General features: G+C 52.1%; 7 protein-coding genes across 7 annotated transcripts; 3 read left to right on the forward strand and 4 right to left on the reverse strand.

Moving 5' to 3' along the window:
- Window positions 1–1,052: 1,052 nt before the first annotated feature.
- Window positions 1,053–3,934, forward strand: ATEG_00468 (tubulin gamma complex associated family protein; the record flags this gene model as incomplete). Its single annotated transcript, XM_001210554.1, has 2 exons — window positions 1,053–1,173; window positions 1,230–3,934. 2 exons carry the CDS (start codon window positions 1,053–1,055, stop codon window positions 3,932–3,934), a joined length of 2,826 nt encoding a protein of 941 aa, XP_001210554.1.
- Window positions 3,935–4,435: 501 nt separating this feature from the next.
- ATEG_00469 (uncharacterized protein) lies at window positions 4,436–5,955 on the reverse strand (the record flags this gene model as incomplete). Its single annotated transcript, XM_001210555.1, has 2 exons — window positions 4,436–4,472; window positions 4,712–5,955. 2 exons carry the CDS (start codon window positions 5,953–5,955, stop codon window positions 4,436–4,438), a joined length of 1,281 nt encoding a protein of 426 aa, XP_001210555.1.
- A 1,756-nt stretch (window positions 5,956–7,711) lies between these two features.
- ATEG_00470 (uncharacterized protein) lies at window positions 7,712–8,844 on the reverse strand (the record flags this gene model as incomplete). Its single annotated transcript, XM_001210556.1, has 4 exons — window positions 7,712–8,186; window positions 8,263–8,376; window positions 8,498–8,729; window positions 8,787–8,844. The coding sequence occupies 4 exons, from the start codon at window positions 8,842–8,844 to the stop codon at window positions 7,712–7,714; spliced, it is 879 nt and encodes a 292-aa protein (XP_001210556.1).
- A 1,708-nt stretch (window positions 8,845–10,552) lies between these two features.
- On the forward strand, window positions 10,553–12,375 carry ATEG_00471 (uncharacterized protein; the record flags this gene model as incomplete). Its single annotated transcript, XM_001210557.1, has 3 exons — window positions 10,553–10,676; window positions 10,881–10,963; window positions 11,050–12,375. The coding sequence occupies 3 exons, from the start codon at window positions 10,553–10,555 to the stop codon at window positions 12,373–12,375; spliced, it is 1,533 nt and encodes a 510-aa protein (XP_001210557.1).
- A 415-nt stretch (window positions 12,376–12,790) lies between these two features.
- ATEG_00472 (uncharacterized protein) lies at window positions 12,791–13,460 on the reverse strand (the record flags this gene model as incomplete). Its single annotated transcript, XM_001210558.1, has 2 exons — window positions 12,791–13,206; window positions 13,271–13,460. 2 exons carry the CDS (start codon window positions 13,458–13,460, stop codon window positions 12,791–12,793), a joined length of 606 nt encoding a protein of 201 aa, XP_001210558.1.
- A 622-nt stretch (window positions 13,461–14,082) lies between these two features.
- On the forward strand, window positions 14,083–16,496 carry ATEG_00473 (uncharacterized protein; the record flags this gene model as incomplete). The annotated part of the gene is made up of 3 exons (XM_001210559.1): window positions 14,083–14,361; window positions 14,448–15,448; window positions 15,581–16,496. 3 exons carry the CDS (start codon window positions 14,083–14,085, stop codon window positions 16,494–16,496), a joined length of 2,196 nt encoding a protein of 731 aa, XP_001210559.1.
- A 651-nt stretch (window positions 16,497–17,147) lies between these two features.
- niaD (nitrate reductase NiaD) lies at window positions 17,148–20,148 on the reverse strand (the record flags this gene model as incomplete). Its single annotated transcript, XM_001210560.1, has 7 exons — window positions 17,148–18,040; window positions 18,093–18,716; window positions 18,770–18,993; window positions 19,045–19,280; window positions 19,348–19,606; window positions 19,680–19,779; window positions 19,875–20,148. The coding sequence occupies 7 exons, from the start codon at window positions 20,146–20,148 to the stop codon at window positions 17,148–17,150; spliced, it is 2,610 nt and encodes an 869-aa protein (XP_001210560.1).
- Between the last annotated feature and the right edge of the window lie 747 nt (window positions 20,149–20,895).

Raw genomic sequence — 20,895 nt, forward strand, 5'->3', positions numbered from 1 at the left:
TCGTGTCGAGTGACGCCCGCCACGGCCCGGTTTTCGTCCTCGCGACGGTGCTGGAGAGGACCGGGGTTCTAAATGCGTAGTTAGCTCCGACGGAACATTGAATGAAGTCCCGAGCGCGATGAAGACTGACCATCTGTATCCGCTACTGTACTGGCCCTCCGGGACTCTGCACGGATACTGTGAACTGGGGACGCAGACCCTTCCATCGCTAGTCTGCGCTCAAACATCATCTCGCCGTATTCATCATCGGGGAGTTCGAAGGGGCAATAAAGTTCTTTCGTGCTTTCGGCATCGTCGGATGCATCGGTTATAAGGGAATCCTCCTAAGGTGTTCATTATGAGAATCAGTGACCGAAACCGAGTGGTAGAGCGTGGCTGCGATCACGAACCCGTTCATCGAGGGCTGGAAGATTATACAGCGTCCCTAGTTTTTTCCAAATCCCTGGTATCCGTGTATGCTCTGCATGCGAGGGCGCGTAACCTTGACTCTTCATGAACTCCGAAATGGCGATCATACGAAAATGCTTGTGCATGCCTGGGAAGAGCTCTCCAGTCAGTACCGGTCCGTAACCTCCTAAGAGATTCGCGGGCATCGTAGGTGTACGAACCAACGGGTTTCCATTTGATGATACCCTTCAAGAGAGCTGTTTCTTGCTCGTCGGTCCATGGGTCCGTGACGGGGTCGTAGTCCGCGTTCGGTTGGGTAGTGCTGTCGCTGGCGGGAGTACTCGCAGACGGCGGTACAGAGTCGCTTTGCGCCGTAAGCTTGGGTTTCTTCTTGGGAGGCATCTCGGACAGGACAATTGACGACAGCGAGTGAAAGTGTGGGGGGCCCGGCGGTGGCGGCGGTCGAGCTTCTGTCAGTAACCTGGCGGACAAGCGCGAAGTTCTGCCGCTTCGTTTCCCGAACAAGCGGTGGTCCGTGCATGGGCTGGGGCAGGCGCTAAACCTGGAACGGTTAATGTGTCGTGACCTCGCGCGGCCAACGCGTCGTGCCTGATAAGAACTTCCGCCGGTTGTCTGCTCCGTGGAGCGAGTGTCGCGCCCTGACGATGGACCACGATGATTACGCTACCGACCCATTCTCGAGCGAAGGTCTGTGGAGGATCTCGCAGTTCACGCTGCAGTCCCTCCAGCCGCTAGATCCTGTGCCATGGGACGAGGGGCTGCCCGGTATGCACCCTGTGCTATTTTCGACTACGCGACTGCTGACCGTTAATGCGATCTAGATCTTGTCGGCGGGTTCTTCAAAAGTCCTTTGGAATTGGTAGGAGAGAATGGTTCTCAGCTTCACCAGCTGGACATTTCCGAACTCGACTTTTCCGATTCAGACGGCCCATCCGAGTCGACAACAGATGCGTCCATCCATAGCCAATATGACCCCAGTACCGAACAAAACGAGGAGGAATCGGAGAATATCTGGGCGCTGGATAGCCTGAACTCTGGTCCGATTGAGAAAGATGCATTGAGGTCGTGGGAGAAATATGGCGACCGATCATACCGCGAACCGCCCTCCGCATACTTTAGCGAATCAGGAGCCTGGGGGTTTGATGCGGCATTGAATCGACGGAGCACATCGGACTACGCCGCTCAGTCGCAGCGAACAGCTCGTCATGATTACTTCTTTCGCTCCCTCTTTCGACTGGGGTTGGGCTGGAGTTCCATGTTCTTTCGTTACAACCAACAACAGGCACAGTTCGAACGGGTGTTCAAGGATGTCCGGGTCTCGGGAATAAGTCTTACTGCGCTTAGTGGATTGGTTGATGAGATGATACGATGCGGTACAGATATGCAGAGGGTCCGAAACTTCGTTATCAAGACACCTTCAGGCTCGGGTATCCCTTCTGCACTGTCCACTCTTTCCAGTGCTGCCGCAGTGATTGTCTACACACTAGAAGCCCAGCTTGTCCGGAATTACAAACAAGCTGTGTCTGTTCTCCGGATCAAGTCATTGTTTGAGCCATGTCGTGAGATCGTGGCCGCCCTGGCAAACATAATTGAATCCATCGAGGGGCCCACAACCGAATCGCAGATAATTTCCATTGTTCTGGCTAGAGCTGCGCATTTCTCTCAAACATTTGCGCACATGGAAAATCTCTTTCGCGAGATAGCTACTCGTGTCGCCAGGCCTTTTCTTGACCACATCGAGAGTTGGGTGGGTTTCCGCTCTGAGACTCCCACGTCAAAGGAATTCGCACGGAGCGGGAGAAGTTTCGTGTCCTTAAGACACCCAGAAGAGAGCGATAAACAGATTTCCAAAGCGGAAATGGATCACTACATATATTGTCCGGAACAGATGCCGTCTTTCGTTCCCTCAGACCAAGCCAAGTTGATTTTCGAGAGTGGACGGAGTCTTCGTCTCCTGAAACGATTTCATCCTCGGCATCCTATTGCGAATGGCAAATTTCGCAATTCCACGCTTGATTGTGCGAGATCGTGGGCTGAGATAGAGCGGATACAAAGCAAGGCTCAAACATACGAGAGAGAACTTCGTGCCGAAATACTCAAGTATAATCGCCATGGATCCTTCGAGAAGGAAAGATGCGACTTTACTCCGGAACACCTCGTACTGGATGGTGACAATGTCGTATCAGGAGCCTTTGATCTGTTCGACATGGACAGTGCCAAAGTGACTGGATTACTCAACAATCAAGCCTCCGTCGAAAGCGATCCCCTTGGCCAGTTAGTCGACGCCGGTTCGATTGTGACTGGTAATGAAAACGCCTTTGGCCCAGAACTGGCGGCATCTCTCTATCTCTCCATGGCCCCTTTCCTTTCCTCTCAGGCATCCCTGATAGATTTTTCTTGCCTCCATATGCTCTTCAAAGAGCACCAGCTCCGATACCATTTAGGCTTGCAATGGCGCTTCCAGCTTCTCGGCGACGGGTTCTTCGCATCGCGTCTTTCCCACTCCCTTTTCGACCCCGAAATGAAAAGCGGCGAACGAAAAACTGGCGTTGTTCGCAGTGAAGTCCACGCCGGCTTGCGTCTAGGTAGCCGAGACACTTGGCCTCCCGCGAGTTCAGAACTACGATTGGTGCTTATAGGGCTTCTCGACGAATGCTACAACGCCGACGACCAGCGCGACAGCACGGAAAACGCGGAGTTTCGCAGGGAAAAGGAGCTCCCAGGGGGCCTCAGCTTCTCTATCCGGGAATTGACCGATGAAGAAGCTGTCAAATGCAAAGATCCAGACGCCATCGAGGCGTTGGATTTCCTTCGTTTGCAATACAAACCCTCGGATGTCATTAGCACCATCATCACGTACCGGTCGCTCGCCAAATACGATCGTCTTTTCAAACATCTACTCCGACTTCTCAGAATGGTCTCCGTCGTTAAGAGCCTCATCCGCGACTCTACCGCCAGGAACTCACTTTCTGGCGACACGCGGAACGTGTTTCAGAAATTCCGCATCGACTGCCAGCATTTCGTACTGTCATTAAGCGATTATTGCTTCCATATCGGGATTGGGTCCACATGGCGCAAATTTCAGGATTCCCTAACCGAGATCGAAACATGCCTTGACAAGGGAGACTTTGATGGCACGATTGAAGTCGCTCATTCTGTTCCTGGGCTGCGGGACTACCACGAAGACATCCTCGACCAAATGCTGTTCGCGCTCTTCCTCAGCAAAAGGCATACGGAAGCTGCCAAATTGCTCGAGAGTATTTTCGGCACGATTCTCGCTTTTGCTCCGTTGTCGAGAATCGACGGGTTGAGAGGCGTGCGTCACGAGAGCGAAACCACCGTCTACCGCCTGTATGCTCTCTTTCGAAAACAGACCTCGGCGTTTGTTGGATATCTACGTGGCTTGGACGAAGTCAAGGCGAGCAGGACTACGAGTCGATCGGGGATGACGTCTTCATCGCGACAGTCTTCTACTGTAGTCTTTGATCAGCTGCTCGCGAGGTTGGATGTGAAGAGATATTATTGAGTTAATAACACGAGGAAAGAATATCAGAATCCACCTACGTACTCATAGTCTGCTACACTAGACGCTAGACAGTACGATTGACTCTATTAGTCCTATAACTACTTCTCCTAGAGCTCAGGCAATGAAATACCTCATACATCTCGGCGCGATTATGTTCAACAGGGTCTCAATTCGGTGGAGTGATGGGCTAGCCTACTTACTATGAACTCTCACTCCGCGCCTGTATGACGATAGCATATGGAACATTACTGGGGAGATGAGCATTCGCCACTCTCCGCCCCACACCTAGTAAAAGCACCGTATACTGCCGTAGAGTCATAGTAGACATGGCCCCAGGATTCTATCAACGCCTTCTCGACTTTGCCTGTCGGATACGCGTGTTCCTGTCTCATCGTCCTCAGAATCCCCAGCAACGCGTCTTGCTCCCGCGGGTCGTCAAAGTATCCCCCGCACATGGCGATTGCCATGAGGGCCTCGATGAAGGCCGGGGGAGAGCGGCCGTTACATCGCGCGGTCCCGCACATCCTCAGAACCGCCCCTTTCAACGTGCGCGTCAGCTCCCTCTGACTGGCGGCATAGGTAGGCCCCAGCTTCGGTCGACTGTGATCAAAGGCCGCTAGTAAGATCCGGGCTAGTTCCAGGTGGTTGGTCCCGGTGACGTGGCAGCTGTGTAGATGCCAGATCTCGGGGAAGATTTCTCCAGCTTCGGGGTCCGGTGGCCGCCAATAGACCGGCTCGAAAGTGTCGGGAAGGGCGGAGGTTAGTTGTCGCTCGTACTCCTTTAGGTCGCGCCAGCGGCAGCGGGCATGGTCATGCTGTAATGGGGAGTCGCTGACGCGACAGTGACCGGTTCCGTAGCAGTACTCGAGCACGTCGGCGCAAAAAATAATCAGTCGGTCCGCCCAGATCACGTCTTCGGTGGGAGAGAGATCGCGGTATTCATGGCAATGATCCAGGGGGAAATTGAGCGGGCGTTGTTTCATGAAGGAGGTGAAGAGCTCCTGACGCAGAGCAGCCCAGAACGCAGCTTGTCGGAGTCCTGTTGGCTGCGGGACACGCGGGCTGGAGGATGATGGGATGATGGGGTTGTGTGCGCTTGAAGACGGGACAGACTGCGAGGCTGATGGAGACAGGGTCGGGGTGTGCCCTCTGTGAGAGTCGGTGCCATATCTCGGAGACGGGCTGCGAGGTACTGCCGAATCAGAGAGCACCTGGGCGTTGATGAAGACGTTCAACATGCCGAGGAAGATTTCCGTGTCTTCTTCTCCCCCGCGGAGCGGGCCATCCATCTCTTCGTCGGTACGGAGAATAATCGCCGCTGCTAGCAGGTTCTCATTGTGGACCTGCTGAGCGTCTGCGCTGAGACGGAGCAGTTCCTTGATGCACTCATTGTGAAAGCGCACGGCGGACTCCTCCGTCAGATCCGGCAAGACATGGCCCTGCCATTCAATCAAGCCCGAGGAGTTGCGATATCTCTGCAGACGGGTCAGGTGGCGGGCGGCCGTGGTCATGATGGCGCTCCGCAACGGCGGCGACGTGAGAGCGTGCTGAGGGACTAACCGGCTGAAAGTTTGCTCATCATCGCAGACGTCAAACCGGGGGCCTATCTCCTCTGCAAAGTATCGCAGCAAAATGGCTCGGAGGCGCAGGTCAGTATCACTCGGGAGCTCTACGGGCTGGTCTACCGACCTCTCCTCAGACGGAGTCGCGACGGGAGTTGCGTCCAAAGCGGGCCCCGGAGACAGCACGACGGGCGGCCAACTGATGGTGTTGGCGGACGAGACATTAGGGGGGACGCCAGCCTCATGTTGACATTCGCTCTCGGGGAACAGGCCGTGGTTGGGGTGCTCCCAATTGTCAACGTCTGATGCCTGGCTGTGTGATCTCGCTGCTCTGGAACATTTAATGTGTTTGTCCTGACTCACATGTTCGTCACATGTAGAATCTCCCGCGGCATTCACGGGACAGTAGCTGGCGACAACGTCGACCGTCTCATCCAGGAACCGGAGTCTCGCTGACATCGAAAGTTAGGAGTGGGATGCTTCTTGAGATAGATTGACTGCTTACTCCACCCGTGGCTGGGTCTGACCCAAACCTGGCCTGGCGAGAATGTTCTCCGGTACGGGCTGCGGATGCCTGGCCGAAACTGGAGGCAGGATCGTGGTTTGTCCAGGCGGGTGCATGTCAGGCCATAATCTTGACAGTGTTGGCACTCGTAATCTCCATACGTGCCTAAAGGGGGAGGTTAATTTGGGTCTCTGGCAGAGAAGAGGCGCTCCTCGTGAGACATACACTTGAGGTGTTTGGATCGACAGTGGGTACACGGGGTCTTGGGGGTCTGTAACCTGAGAGGAGACCATTCGGCTGATGGGGAAGAGGTCATTTGTTTCGCTTCCCGATTCCAAAGACGGTTCGATTCGATTGCGTTGCTCTGTAAGGGGACCTGAGGTCGAGGATTTCCTTCTGTGTGATATCAGGCAAGACCGGCCCGACGCCAGCCGCTTCATGTACGTAGCTACCGCCCACCGGTACTTTAGTAGTCTTGGGTGGTGGTAATAATGCACTCGTTCAGGTTGGTTATCGCCTAGCCTTTGGGGAGATTACACCCAGAGCCCGTTCTGACAGCGCAATAATACGGCCCACATGGATGAAGGAGTACCCCGGAGGAGATTAGACTGGACACGGAGTGGACATCTCGAGGCCTTAGCGCCAGAGCCCTACTGGGATCGTCGATGAAATACCCCGGTGGAGTAGGACCACACTGTCGGTGAAGCGTTTCATGACGATTCTTTACAAGCCCCGGATGTCACTGGAAGCCAAGTGGGGGTTGTATGTAGTGGCTGGGATGATGATCCGAATGTCTTTCCGACGTGCAAATGACAAGATTAATCCCAAGACGGATCGTTGGTCCTGGAGATCAAGTACAGGATGTGGATGGAAAGGACTTGACAAAAAGGACGCGGCACCTGATAAGGATGAAGCTGTGGGTGAGTTGTGGGAAGAGAAGGAAATCCTCCTGCCCGGCTTGGGCCCCGACTGCACCGGAAGTGCCGATGATCCCCACCAAATGCACGTTGCCGACTCCTATCGGACTATTCCCCGGCCACCCTTGGGTCATGTTCCTCTACAGAACAATCATCGCCTGATCAGGCATTGCTTCCCCCAAAGCGGCAGTCCGATGCCGCCAGCTGAATCAGGAAGTTCTATCCATCATCTTCACGCGAGCTCTCCGGGAAAAACCGATTGGTGATCGGCCAGACTAAAGTACTACACCGAGGAAGATTCACACAGACGGCTGTATGTTTCATCACATGAGATAAAAAGAGTATCAGAGCTAGTAACAGGTCCGTGTCAACATGGAATGGACTTCCAGCTCTATACTGGGTTGCGTCGGACTCGTCGCAAGGGCTCAAGAGATGAAATCGGAAGAAGCAATAAATATGAAGCGCGTTGGGATATCTGGGGACAGGCTACCATAATGGAAGTTCATCGGGTTCATCGTCCGACGTTTACTCTCGCAGCGCATTACTGGCACATGCGAAAGCACTGCCAATGTCCGCCGGCTTGGTAGCTCTCAACTACAGAGAGAATCGAAGTCTACATGCCTTCACAGTTAGCATTAGACGCACCTCTCCAATGATGAAGAAGCAAACCAAGCAAGAGCCAGGATTCCATACGTATGTACCGGTCCAAGCAAAAACAACCAGCTAGGACCAGTCCAACGTTGAAGACGAATCCTAGCCAGCCACGGAGACCTCGTCTCTTGTAGAACCGGGGTCAGTAGTCGGCGTGGCGCTTGCGGAGGTAGGCAACGCCCCAGAAGATGAAGTCGAAGAAGGAACCAAATATGGCACCCATGATCGACAGCAAACTGGAAAAGAAGGGAATCACTTCGGCGATTGCCCACGCGAGAATCCAGGGGACCATCGGAATGCCACTCCAGGCGGCCCAGCCCACGACGGTATGCTTACCCTTGTGACGAGTACCTTCGAAATTGCGGAAGATGATAAAGCAAGCCGAGACGGAAGAGTAGAGTACGCCTAGAAAGACCAATATCGGCACCATGAGCGAGTAGGAAACCTTCATATAAACATCATTGCTAATGGACCCAAAGGCTGGCGAGGTTATGTATCGGTTCCCAGCGTTCACGTGAACCAGGGCTCCTACCAGGCTAAACAAGATAATCTCTGCGACTGTCACCGCGATGACGGATTTCCGAAAGTCACCCGGCTCTTTCATCTCCGCGATGAAACTGGGCAATGTGATCTGCCCAACGAATGTAAAACAGATATTCAGGAACGCGCCGATCCCCTGCATGAAGGTTGTACCTTTTGCTGGAAAGAGGATCACCACCGGGTTCCGTTTCTCTGGGCTCCAGTTGTACGAGTGGTCCTCTATCCCGGAGAATATCATGGCTAGAAGTGGTGAAAGGAAGGTAAACGCTGCAGAGAAGGTAGCTGCTTTCGAGAGTGCGTTGAATGTCTTCGGTAGAGAGAACAGAAACGTAGCCACGGCAGTGATCAATGCGAACGTCCGACATGGTATTGGATACTCGGCACCTACTACCTAAACAATGCAATCCCTGAAAAAAGATTAGAATCGAACCACCACGCTGAGGGCGAGCTGAGCCGGATGAAGGTGTTGTTCAGCAGGAACATGAATGCAGTCATATACCATGCAATGTCGGAGCCCCAAAATAAAGATTTTCCAATGTTGCAGACGTCGCGGACTTCGGAATTTCGAAGGCAAAATTTCCTGTAGCCCAGGGTCAGGGTCTGAGAACCATTCTCGCAGGCTATGCGACGTACCATATGGTCAACAATGTGTAAAGCACTATCAACGCTACGCTTACTGTTAACAGTAGCCCTGGGACAAGCCCAAGAATTGAAAATGGCCAAGGAAAATGACATGGTGGCGATGCAGATGTACTGCGAGAAGAGACCCAGCCGTCTGTTAACGGATCAGATGAGATGTTCCCACAATATCAATATGCGGCGCCTACCTTTTGCCAACTACATGTGCGATACTGGATAGCATCTCTCGACTGTATTTCTATCTGCTGACCTACAGTTTCTGTGAGTCGTGAGCATACATCACTTTCAGGGATGTGGTAGAGCTTGAGCTACCCTCTAGGTCAATATCTCCTGCTTTGAGGGTATTTCAGGCTTGTGCCCAATTGCAGGCCAGTCAAGATCGTTCATCTCTGCAAGTGCGAGGATCCACGATGTAAACAAGTAGAGTCTATAGCGAACAATATCTATCTCAAAAGCTGTTAATGTCGTTGGAGAATCGAAGGGCTCAATGTGGACTTGGATATAGTAGAATTGGATAATCTGTGGATGAGAATGACAAGTGAGATAGTCGACAGAGAGAGGAAGGACGGAATCAGGCAATAGTAAGTGATCATCACCGGAAATGCTCTATTCATATCTAATCCTCATACTCCAAATGGCATTTGCATTGATCGCCCCCTGCTATCTCGTGATACATGAATTATGCCCGTATAGGCTTCCCATGGGAAGGCCCCATTCCTAGTGCATATTGCAAGGACGACTCAATTGTGATAAAGGCCATTCACTCAATCAATAGTATGGTTACCATGCTGTATACCTCCTAGATAGTACTTTCCACCATACTTTGAGGATGATCATTCGAATCTCCACCATTAGAAATCTTGGGGCAATCAGTAGAGTGCTCACTGCAATAGAACCCTCCCTCACGCGTATACATGAACAACCAGCGAGGCTATACATATTGTTGGTTGTGCCAAGCTGGAGAATCTCCTCCGTCCAGTCGGGATGGGATTCCCATTTCTGGCTGAACAGGCAAAAGCGCTCCGGCTGTCTCCAAGTGGGACCATTGATCACAATTAATCATGGCACAAACAACTCTCGGTTTTCTCCAAATGAATAATATCGTCATGAGCGACCTATCCATCCGATTGATTACTTTATAGAACTAAAACCCCGTGTCATGATTCGTCGTCGGCAATTGGGAATTGGGCCAGGCGACTAGGGGAGATTTTCCCTTTTTACTTCGAGTACACTCCCGTGATGATGCGCCAACGCTAAGACAACAGGCAATATGAGGCGCTGACCTCTCGTGTTCCAAGGCAATGTTTGGGATCATCATCTCAGATACGTGCATCAGGCAGCTTCGGCCAGGTTGATTGCGCCTCAGCTCGAGTCAGCCGATATTCAAATAGATACGCGTGGATGGGCTGAAGTGAAGACGGATGATACCGCCATTCTCCGGGCTATACTTCCCTTTTACGACTGGAACAGAAGGTGGTCAACACATCTTGTATGAAGATGCGACCAACCAAGCAACTCCACATACTTCCGTCCATCAGCCATCCTGCTACAGAGTCAGTCAGATGGTAGCTTGGAATCCTCCATTTCCTTCAGTGAGACCACTCGCTACTCCCAATCTGGTCATTGTTCGGCGTGCTCTTTCAAGCTTGACGTCCTTAGGCTCCACCATGTCCAGCTTTCTTATACAAACCCTCTCCCAGCCCTCAATCATGTTCCTCGAGTAGTTCCCACTTCCATCAATTTTCCTCCGCCATCTCAAGAAGACCCAAAATTTACCTAACCATCTACCTGCGATCTTCCCAACATGGAGGCCAAGAGACCCAACATCCTCTATATCATGGCCGACCAGATGGCGGCTCCTCTGTTGTCCATCCACGACCCAACATCACCCATCAAGACCCCGAATCTCGATCGGTTGGCTCGTGATGGTGTAGTTTTCGACTCGGCTTATTGCAACTCACCACTGTGCGCTCCATCACGCTTTGTCATGGTTAGCGGTCAACTACCGTCCCGAATTGGTGCTTATGATAATGCTGCAGACCTGCCCGCTGATGTCCCGACCTATGCCCACTACTTACGCCGCGAAGGCTACCATACGGCCTTGGCAGGTAAGATGCATTTCTGTGGACCAGATCAGCTACATGGCTATGAGCAGCGTTTGACTAGTGACATCTACCCCGGTGACTATGGTTGGTCGGTGAACTGGGATGAGCCGGTATGCCTCCCCTCCTGGGACTGAATCATCAATACCTCAATCAAGGATCAGTCAATTGTATTTCGTTATTCTAAGTCTATCCACAGGATGTCCGTCTTGACTATTACCATAATATGTCCTCCGTCTTGGACGCGGGACCTGTGGTGCGCACCAACCAACTTGACTTTGATGAAGAAGTGATCTATAAGTCAACCCAGTATCTGTATGATCAGGTGCGATACCGCAATGATCAACCATTCTGCCTGACAGTTTCCATGACACACCCCCACGATCCTTATGCAATAACTAAGGAATTCTGGGATCTGTACGAGGATGTCGAGATCCCTCTGCCAAAGCATTCAGCTATTCCGCATGATCAACAGGATCCACACTCACAACGCGTGCTCAAGTGTATTGACCTGTGGAACAAAGAGCTTCCTGAGGATCGTATACGTGCCGCACGTCGTGCTTACTATGCAGCTTGCACATACGTGGATACTAACATTGGTAAACTCTTGCGTGTGCTCGAGGAGACCGGGTTGTCTGAGAATACTATTATTGTGTTTACGGGCGACCATGGTGATATGCTTGGTGAGCGAGGACTGTGGTATAAAATGACCTGGTTTGAAAACTCCGCCCGCGTTCCGATGATTTTCCACGCTCCCAAGCGCTTCGCTCCTCATCGAGTCCCTGAGAACGTGTCGACGATGGACCTGCTGCCGACATTCGCTGATCTCGTGGGCGCCCAACTCATTCCAGGTCTTCCTATGGATGGAGTCTCCCTGGTCCCTTATTTGACCGGCAGAGAAGGCCTCCGTACTGACACGGTCTACGGCGAGTATATGGGCGAGGGCACCCAAGCACCAATTATCATGATTCGCCGCGGCCGTTGGAAGTTTGTGTACTCGGCCATCGATCCGCCGATGCTTTTCGATCTCGTCAATGACCCAGAAGAAAAGACAAACCTCGTTGCTGGCTTACCAGTCCTGTCAGTCTCAAGCCCAATGGTCCCTACTAAACCGATGACTTCCTCGCCGGCTGGACTACCCACCCCGGAGGGCACCCCCCGAGCATCTCCAAAGCCGCAAGATACCAATCAGTCTGTGCTCGGTTCTGTCAAGCTGCCACCCACACCCGAAGGCATGGACCCCGTCAGAGCTTTGGGTTATTTCCTCGCGGAAATCAATACCCACTGGAACTTGGAGAAGATACGCCAGGATGTCCTGCACTCACAGCGCCGCCGCCGCTTGGTCTACTCGGCCCTTATCAAGGGTACCATCCAGACATGGGACTATGAGCCGCGGGTCGATCCCACTACCCAGTACGTGCGCAACCAGGGTAGAGGCGTTCTTGATGATGTCGAATTTATGTCGCGCTGGCCGCGCGCCCTGCAGCAAGCCGCGAACTCCAACACCCTTTCTACATCTGGCTAGGGCAAGGCTTTTTTTGTTTGGGTTGATGGAGGGATATTGTCGAGCTGGGTTCTGGATCAGTCTGCTACAAGCGGTGGTGTCCTGCGGCCCTGAGTCAAGTTCCTTGAGAAATTGCTAGACTCTTTCTTTATGATGTGATGGTCTCTATCAGTTTAATTAATAAAATAATGCATACGTTTCGAGAAACCCATATCAGAAGTACGATCAGGGCAGCAAGAGTCGTAGACCCTCCTGGGAACTATCCATAACTTCTACGTTTAGAAAAATCTCAATATCAAGACGATCAAGACTATCGGCAAAACAGACCTGAATAAGTCATCAAAAACAGTTCAATATCTTACATACTGTATCTAAAGGGTATCATGTCCAACATGTTCAAACTTTTCCCATACCATCACCACGTTCACTGACGTTATTACGTCTGACCCACCATTCGTTGCACGCGACTTAGCAAGACTTGACTCTCTCGGCCTAGCCGCCGTTTGCCATGCTGGTCTGGACGACGCGCGCGCGCCATGGCCTCACGATCCTTCTGCCGGAACTCACGCTCCTCCCGCCGCTTTTCAGCCGCCTTTCGGCGCTGCTCTGCAATCGCCATTTCCTTGGCGAACGCAGACGGCTTGGGTTTGCGCTTGCGACGACCGTTCCGGTCTTGTGGGTGGTCTGGTTTGGGTGCTTTCTCGGCTTCGGGTTCGTTCAACATGGCCTGTCGCTCGGGATGCATCTCCACTGCGGTTTGTTCTTGCGGCGAGGAGCCGTCTTTGTCGGTATCATGGTCGATGGTTTCGTAGACCGACTTGGAGGGCGCGGATGCAAGTTCCTCGGCTTTGACTTTAGCGTAGGCTTTTTTCACCTTTGCCTTTTGAATCAAATCGGACTTGATTTTCTGGGCTACATGAGAGAAAAGCGTTAGTAGAGGTTCTCGCCGTGTAGATCTGACGGGTCCAGAGCCAACCTTTGCGACGATAAGTGCCATCAGGAAGATTTGCTGGTCCAACAGTAAAACCTTTCTTCTTCTTGATTGGAGGTTCCGCGGCGGGTTTGTCATCGGAAATTGGGTCGTCCCGAGAACGTTTGGGTGCCATTATTCCTGCAGATTCTTGGATGTGTGAGTCACTGCGAGGGAGTATTGACTTGAGCGGTTGGAGCGGTGTGTTGGGCCACAATTTGGTGGCTATCGACGTGGTGGACTGATAAAGAGAACGAACGAAAAAAAAGAAGCGCGGTAAAGACAATACGAAGGCGGTGTGGCTAATTGCAGGCTTAATGAGAAAGGCGGTCAGGCAAATGGTATGACGTGACCGTAACAGTACCGATTATGGAATCACGGCAGTCCCGAACAGGCAATGATCGAATCCGTCATCGGGCCGGTGGAGTCGATTTCGTTTCATCCGTGAATTCATCCTCTCGTCATGATACTTCTTTCCTCCCCGTCTCTCTCCTCCTTGATTCCTAACACCCTCTTCTTACTCTCTCTCTGTCTGTTTGTGTTCTTCTTCTTTCACGGGCCTCTCGTGCTCCCGCAGTCTCTTCCCGTGTCGGTCACACCTTGTCTACCTGTGATACATCACCTCCACGGGCTAGAACGGCTCCTCCGCCACTTCACCCGTCGAGCCGCTCGTCACTCTTCCCACATTGGTCCCCCGGTTTATCGGTTGAGATGTTTCGGTTTCCTGCGGAATACCGCGCTTTGAGTCACCGGTGACCATGCCTATTCTTCAGGATCCTCGTCAGCGGTTCTACGACCTGTGGTCTGATGACCCCCGCCCGATACGAAACCATGAGCAACAAAACGGGATATCGTCATCTAAGCCCCCTCGTCGCGAGGAACGCAGCATATCTCCGCCGCTACAGAATCCCCACCAGATTCCAGACCGATCCACCTTTTCAGGTGTCAACTTTCCTGGCTTGGGAATCACGGATCGGGAGGGACTGATCCGCTATCTTAAGAGCGCTGATAGTCCATCGTGGACGCAATACCCATCGGTATGTGCCTGTGAAGTCGACGGCTTGCTTTTTTGTCTAGGTACCTCGCATTTGCTCTTTTCATCTATGCTAACTTGAACGTATAGTACCAAGCCCAAAGCACAAGTCCTGGTCAGTATAGTCCAGTAGATGAGAATTCGGAAATGAGAAGAGCGACAGTCGGGAACAAAGAATCAGTCGACACGTTCTCCCCAAGTGACCAAGGGCTGGCATCGCCTGCCGAAATTGAGCGTCCTCGGTCAGCATTACACTCCGGCGACTTCCGAGAAGGCACTTCGCAATCTCGGCATCAGCAACACCAACCGCAGTCTCCTTTGCCTAGTAATGATCGTGGATTCGGTTTTCTTCCTTTGAGCTCTTCCCCCACCACTCCATGGTTTAGCGCATCCGTTTTTCCTTCGGCCACCCGAAGTCAGACCGCGTCTGTTCGCATACCCGAGGAGAAGCCCGCACAGATCACCCGCGCCAGAGCACCTTCGCTGGGTTCGTTTTCTTCTAGCTACGTTCTCAAGGCGCCGACGAGTCCTTTGGTATACCAGGCGAATAATACGGACCTGGATTTCTCCTCTCGCAATGACTTGGTGGATCATCAAGAGAATTTGGAAAAGATCAACCGTCGCCGAACCTTGCCACCCGAAGCTTTCATGCAACTGCAATCATCACCCACATCTCATCGAGGTTTGGATTTTCAATCGGGTCATCTGTCTGGAAGATGGAATGAAGACCACTCTTACCAGCCAAATCATCATCCCAGGCGATCTTTGACGTCGCCATATAGCCTGCAGCTTGCATCCTCAGTTCAATCGCCGTTCCCCAGGGCTCGAAGACCGTCAATCTCTTCTGAGGTGTCTTCTAAACCTCACGCTCCGATGGTTGGCTCCTATGAGGAATCCATCCTTCGTGGAAGAATGTCGATGAACCCATCTAAACCGCTCGACTTCACGGCTCAGATCGGCGTCCTCGGGAAAGGAAAATGCAAACCTAACCTGAAATGCCCCCCACATGTGACAGTGCCATTCCCTGCGGTATTTTACAGTTACCCTACATCAGGCACCGGGCGCTCAATTTCAGATGACAGCCCTAGTCCGTACGTAGGACTGATCGACCTCGACAACAACCTAGCGAGAGACGTCTCAAGCTCCAGCCGTCGTCGCCGTGGCCATGCGAATCCAGCGAACACTCATGATGACGCTAGAATGGAGAATTCTTGCCCGTCCAGATCGACTGATCAAGATACTCTCCGCAGGCGAGAGAAAAAACATCGCAGGGCGGAGTCACCGAGGAGCCCGCCTGGTGGTTGTTATCGCATACCACAGCAGGGTCAGCTGCAGATAATCATCAAAAATCCCAACAAGACTGCTGTCAAGCTGTTTCTTGTTCCCTATGACCTCAGCGACATGGAACCGGGAACCAAAACGTTCATAAGGCAAAGAAGCTACTCGGCAGGCCCGGTCATTGACATGCCTTTAAGCGCTCGAAAAAACTATGGCACCGATCGCCCGGAAGCGTCCTTAAACACTTCAGAGGACCCAAATGACAAACCAGTTCTGCGGTATCTCATTCATCTCAATATCTGCTGTCCATCTCGGGGCCGCTTTTACCTACACTCGAGTATTCGCGTCGTGTTTGCCAATCGGGTCCCCGACGGTAAGGAGAAGCTTCGAAATGAGATCCAATATCCAGATCCCCGATACTCGCCTTACAAACCGCCTCGAGACGCGACCTCCAAATCGCTAATGGAACGAGGACAAAGGCCAATGGCGGGTACAGAATCGTACCCGCATCATCTTCTCACCAATATGCGTGATAAGTGGCCTAGCGCTTCTGGGCAGCTCGGCGAAATGCAGTTCATCTCTGAGCACACGCCGAGCCCTCGGCAAGCACAGCACCCTTTCCAGCCTATCCCATCCTTAAGGGAAGAGGCGACTCCATTTCCGGAGACACGGTCTTTCGAATGGCAGCAGGATGTGCCTGCAGCATACACGAAACTCAGCAAAGGAAACGCCGGATATGGAGGCTATCCGTCGAACTCCGGTGCATCTTCCAATGGAGGTTCTGAGCCTGGAGAGAGTCTACTCGCCAAAAGGCTTCGAGGTCTTGACGTACAAAGGCATGATTATACGTATATGAACTAAACCGCCCACCAACCATACGTCAAGATTGTCCTTCCACACTGCTGATCACCTTATCAGCAGCTTCTGACCGGTATACCTCTTGGCTTACGCCTCTCGCCCCTTTTTACTCTTGTTTTCATATGTTACCATAGTATAATACCATGCAGGACACAGGTGGTACCACTAACCACTCAGGACATGCTCTGAGATGCAGGCTCATCCCCATTCTGAACATGACACTATCATTTTTACATACGCATTTCAACCAGAAACAGTCAGGCCAGGCGCACAACACATGCAATATACCCCTTACTTCTCTTGCACAACTACGTTTATGGTCCGGGGCGTCGGTCTACAATTGGGGTCTGGGAGTCGCCTCCCATTTTGGACATTCTTCAGGCAAAGTCAGTGAACAGTACTTCCGGTTCGATTATTTCTGGAGTTGTGGGTATTCTCTTTTTTTTTTTTTTGGATTAAACCCTTGGCGTTAGTCCACATATCATTCTAGTGTTCATCGCAAATTTTGACAATGAAACACAAGATTCTCAAAGCTTGAAATAGAAGATACAAGACCAAGATCTGATCTATAGGCATTACTTCGTATTGTATGCAACATTGTCCTAATCATGACCCGCAAACGCCACACGCCCGTGTCTATATACTGTCCCTTATTCAGAAGAAGTGCAGATCTGTCTCTTTCCACCCCTTACTTAAGAGGATTTCTCGTGCGGACTTCTCCATGGCCTCCGGGCCACAAATGAGCGCCATACTCTCCTCTTCGGGAGCTGCGTACTGTTGAAGAAGCTCTTCGTTAATCCGCCCCCGGCGACCGGTCCATGAATCTGGCGGCTTGCTCAGGCTGTGAATAACGGTGCATCTCTCAGGATCGGATGCCTCGAAAGTATCAAGCTCGGCACGACACAGTATATCCTCTTCTTGTCTATTGCCAAAGAGGACAACGCACTTGGTCGGATCCTCTTGATCTTGAACCACAGCACGCAGGACTTGGAAGATGGGCGTGATACCAGTTCCTCCGCAGATCATCTTGAAAGAACGAACACGGCGTTCTTTGCCGCTGATCAGGACACGGCCATTTCCGAGATATTCAAAACGGCCAGTCGGGCCCTTGCACTCGATCACCGAACCTAGAGGCAGCTTATCGAGCGCCATTGTCATCTTGCCTCCAGGGACATCCTTCGATTCAAAGTAGATCTTGACCAGCACCTCCATGGCACCTTGCATGTCTGTATCAGAGAGGGGCGTGTATGAACGGATGATGGAGTCGGTAGGACGAGATGGGTCGGGAACTTTCAACATAAGATGTTGCCCGATAGGCAGACCTAGGGTTTGCTTGTCATGTTCCAACTCGAAGGTGAATATGCGTGTGTCCCATGATACCTCCGCCTTTTTGATGAGTTTGGTCTTGCTCCATGATCGCGGTTGGAGGAACACTTCACGGGGCTCATCGGATTCTTGGGAGTTGTCATTCTTCAAAGCCTCTAGTGAGTCCTTGTCCATGGTGCCAATGTGATAGTCTGGCATCATTGCCTTTGCGGTCTCGCTGTCTGTTCGGTGGTTAGCAATCGTTCCTGGTTGGCGGTGATCTGGTTGGCTTACGGATTGCAAGGAAGTCCTCAGAGACATCCAAACCTGCAGAGGATATGATACTCTGCGCGCCTCCCGGGTGTCCCTCCAGGAACGCTGTGCCATCGTAGACTTCACCATTGACAACGAACAGTGGTTTCTCGTCAGAGGATTGGCTCTTGAACTCCGCTAAATCAATCATGCGGTTCAGGCCTTCTTTCTTCATGTTGATTTCCTGCACGGGTACAGGCTCAGGCGGCTCTTCACCCTCGATCCGGTCGCCCCAGTTACCGTTTGTCAAGTCGCCTCCGGCCTTCTTGACTCGTTCCATCCATCCACCCGGCCCGGTGGGGTCCGTTGGATGTTCGAACTTCAGCGATCCGTTTTCTTTTGTGATGGTGATCCGGAACCAGGGGTTGTTCATCATTCCCAGCACGGACCAGTACATATCACGGGGCTGGATGCTCAGAGCTTCATCCATGGCCCTGACCAGGATGGCGTCGGTGTTCTCCAGTTCTGAGATGGCGAGATCAAGAGACCAAAAGGACCAGCAGAAGCAGGTCTCTCGCCAGGACATGTCAACCTTACCACCGAAAAGGTTACCTTCGAAATCACGATACTTGTCTTCAGCATACTCAATGTCCGCCAGACGCCATGCTAGGGTTTGAAGTTAGCGTTATGTCATGATAATAGGATTGCCAAATGCGTACTTTTGCCTTTGTCGATGGAAATCTCGACGCGGGTAATCCGTCGACCGCCACCCGCGTAGGCATAACCCCTTACTGTATATGATGGGCCTGCTGTGGCAATGTCCAGGACTTCCTTATGCTCAGGGTACACCACAGAGGAGTTGACATTGAGGTCGTAGATAGCGTATCGGTCATCCCGCCACCAGTTTGGGTCACTAGCGGACATCTCGGGTGAAACCATTGTCCTAATACTCTTAGCCAATGACAAGCGATAGCCCAGGGGGCTGAACACGTACGGTAAGACCCTGTTGTCGTAGATATGGTACCAGTTGTCACTGGGCGCGTCGGTGAGAATGAGTCTCTTCAACCATTTCACACTACGCCCGCCTATTTGCCCCGGCACAACCGCACGCAGAGGACGGCCGTGGTCCGGACGAAGAGGCTCTCCGTTCATCTTGTGTGCCAACATGATACCCCTGTTGGGGTCCATGGCCCAGTTGAGCTTGATGGAAGTGCCATAGTAGCCATTTGGCTAGATGAAGCAAGGGAATACATCAGCTCATAGATCGTTATGGAACGGTCTAGAATACAGAACATACCAGTTTGTCAGCACCTTCCATGCAGACATACTTGGCTTTACGCAAGGGTTTGGCGCTCCGCAGAATGTCAGCCATCATTGGCCCAGTAAAGAGCGCAGTTGACAGGGCGGCTGAGCCCCATGAGAACCCCTTGGATTTTCGAACGGTGTTCTGTTCTTTGCGTCTGTTTCCAGCACAGACAAGTGTGATCGGGGAGGTAATTTGTTCGTATTGTTGCAAAATCTGCCGAAAGTTCAGAACTATGGGTTTCTCCACGAGCCTATTTGAGGTATTTTGTTAGTTGAGGGTGATGGTTGGGTGGGCCAGTGCCGGGCTAGCATCTAACTCCATACCCTTCAATGCTGATCTCCCAGCTGAGGACCTCTTCATCTGCAACTTGGGGCACGGGGCCGTGGTTCCTGACGTAGAAGAGCTCCTGGGTGGTCAAGAATCCTAGTCGAAGGGTCAGTGGATCACCATGAGTAGAGAATGAAGGGGTGTGAGGAAGAGAAACGAAGAGCGTCCGCCTTCGATCCTGGAGGACTTACCTTCTTTGTACAAGGCTGTGAGGGGCGGCTCAACGTTGAATGGATGGACACCGGTCAATCTGATAAGTCGAGGGTCGCGAGGCACATGGTGATCAGGGGTGCCCTTATCTACACTGAGGACTTCGGTTGGCCGTTTAGAAGGAGGCGGGAGAGGTAGATTGGCTTGTTTGGCAGCGGCAATGTCTTCTTCCTCCTCGACCTTGATCAGGGGCGGTTTGCGAGGAAGGTCTGCAGCGACGAGAGATTTCGTCCGAACTTTGGTGATGGTGGCCATGGTGGATGGGAAGGTTCGCAGGAAGGAAGGCGAAGGAATATGTGGTCAGGAGATGAGGAAGAACTACCAGGGGAACACCATGGGTGAATAGAGTAAGGTGAGAGAGTGATTGATAGGAGAGTCAGTTGAGGAGTAGGTAGGTTAGTAGGTAGGTAGGTAGGTATGATTCATGGCTATGTATAAGAACCCGGAGGTTTGCCCCCACCGAACAACAGGTTTCCATGATGAGATGCTTGCTGACTGCAGACATGAAGGAACTCCTTCATTCCACTGCACTGGTCTGTGTACGTCTCAGAGTTGCCCAACCGGGAAGTGGAAGCATTGCTTGACGGGCCTCGGAGAAAGATGGACGAGAGAATCTCCGCGGGATGGACGATGGGCTCCCGAGACACCCGGTCCTTGCCCGATTAGTACGAACATCACCCGATTCAGATGCAAAAATGATAAAATATAAAGATACGGAGGGCTTCACGTAAGGTTCCCGCGGCCGCCAATCAGACGTCGCGAGATTGCTATCAGGCACGGCTGATAAGCGACAATCCAATCAAGGTTCTCCGCGGAGGGTCGATCCCGTTCCCAGCAGATCGGATGGGCCATTCAGCGCCAGCCGATAAGAGCGGCATCTAAAAGCGGCCATTCACAACCGTCGTTCCTTCCTATAGAACAATTTGCCAATGTCAGTGCAGACACATTGAATGTTATTGTCGTAGTAAAGGGTCCAACACCACCACGGAGATACCAGTCCAT

The sequence above is a fragment of the Aspergillus terreus genome, genomic scaffold (assembly GCF_000149615.1).
Source record: "Aspergillus terreus NIH2624 scaffold_1 genomic scaffold, whole genome shotgun sequence".
Taxonomy (NCBI): Eukaryota; Fungi; Ascomycota; class Eurotiomycetes; order Eurotiales; family Aspergillaceae; genus Aspergillus; species Aspergillus terreus.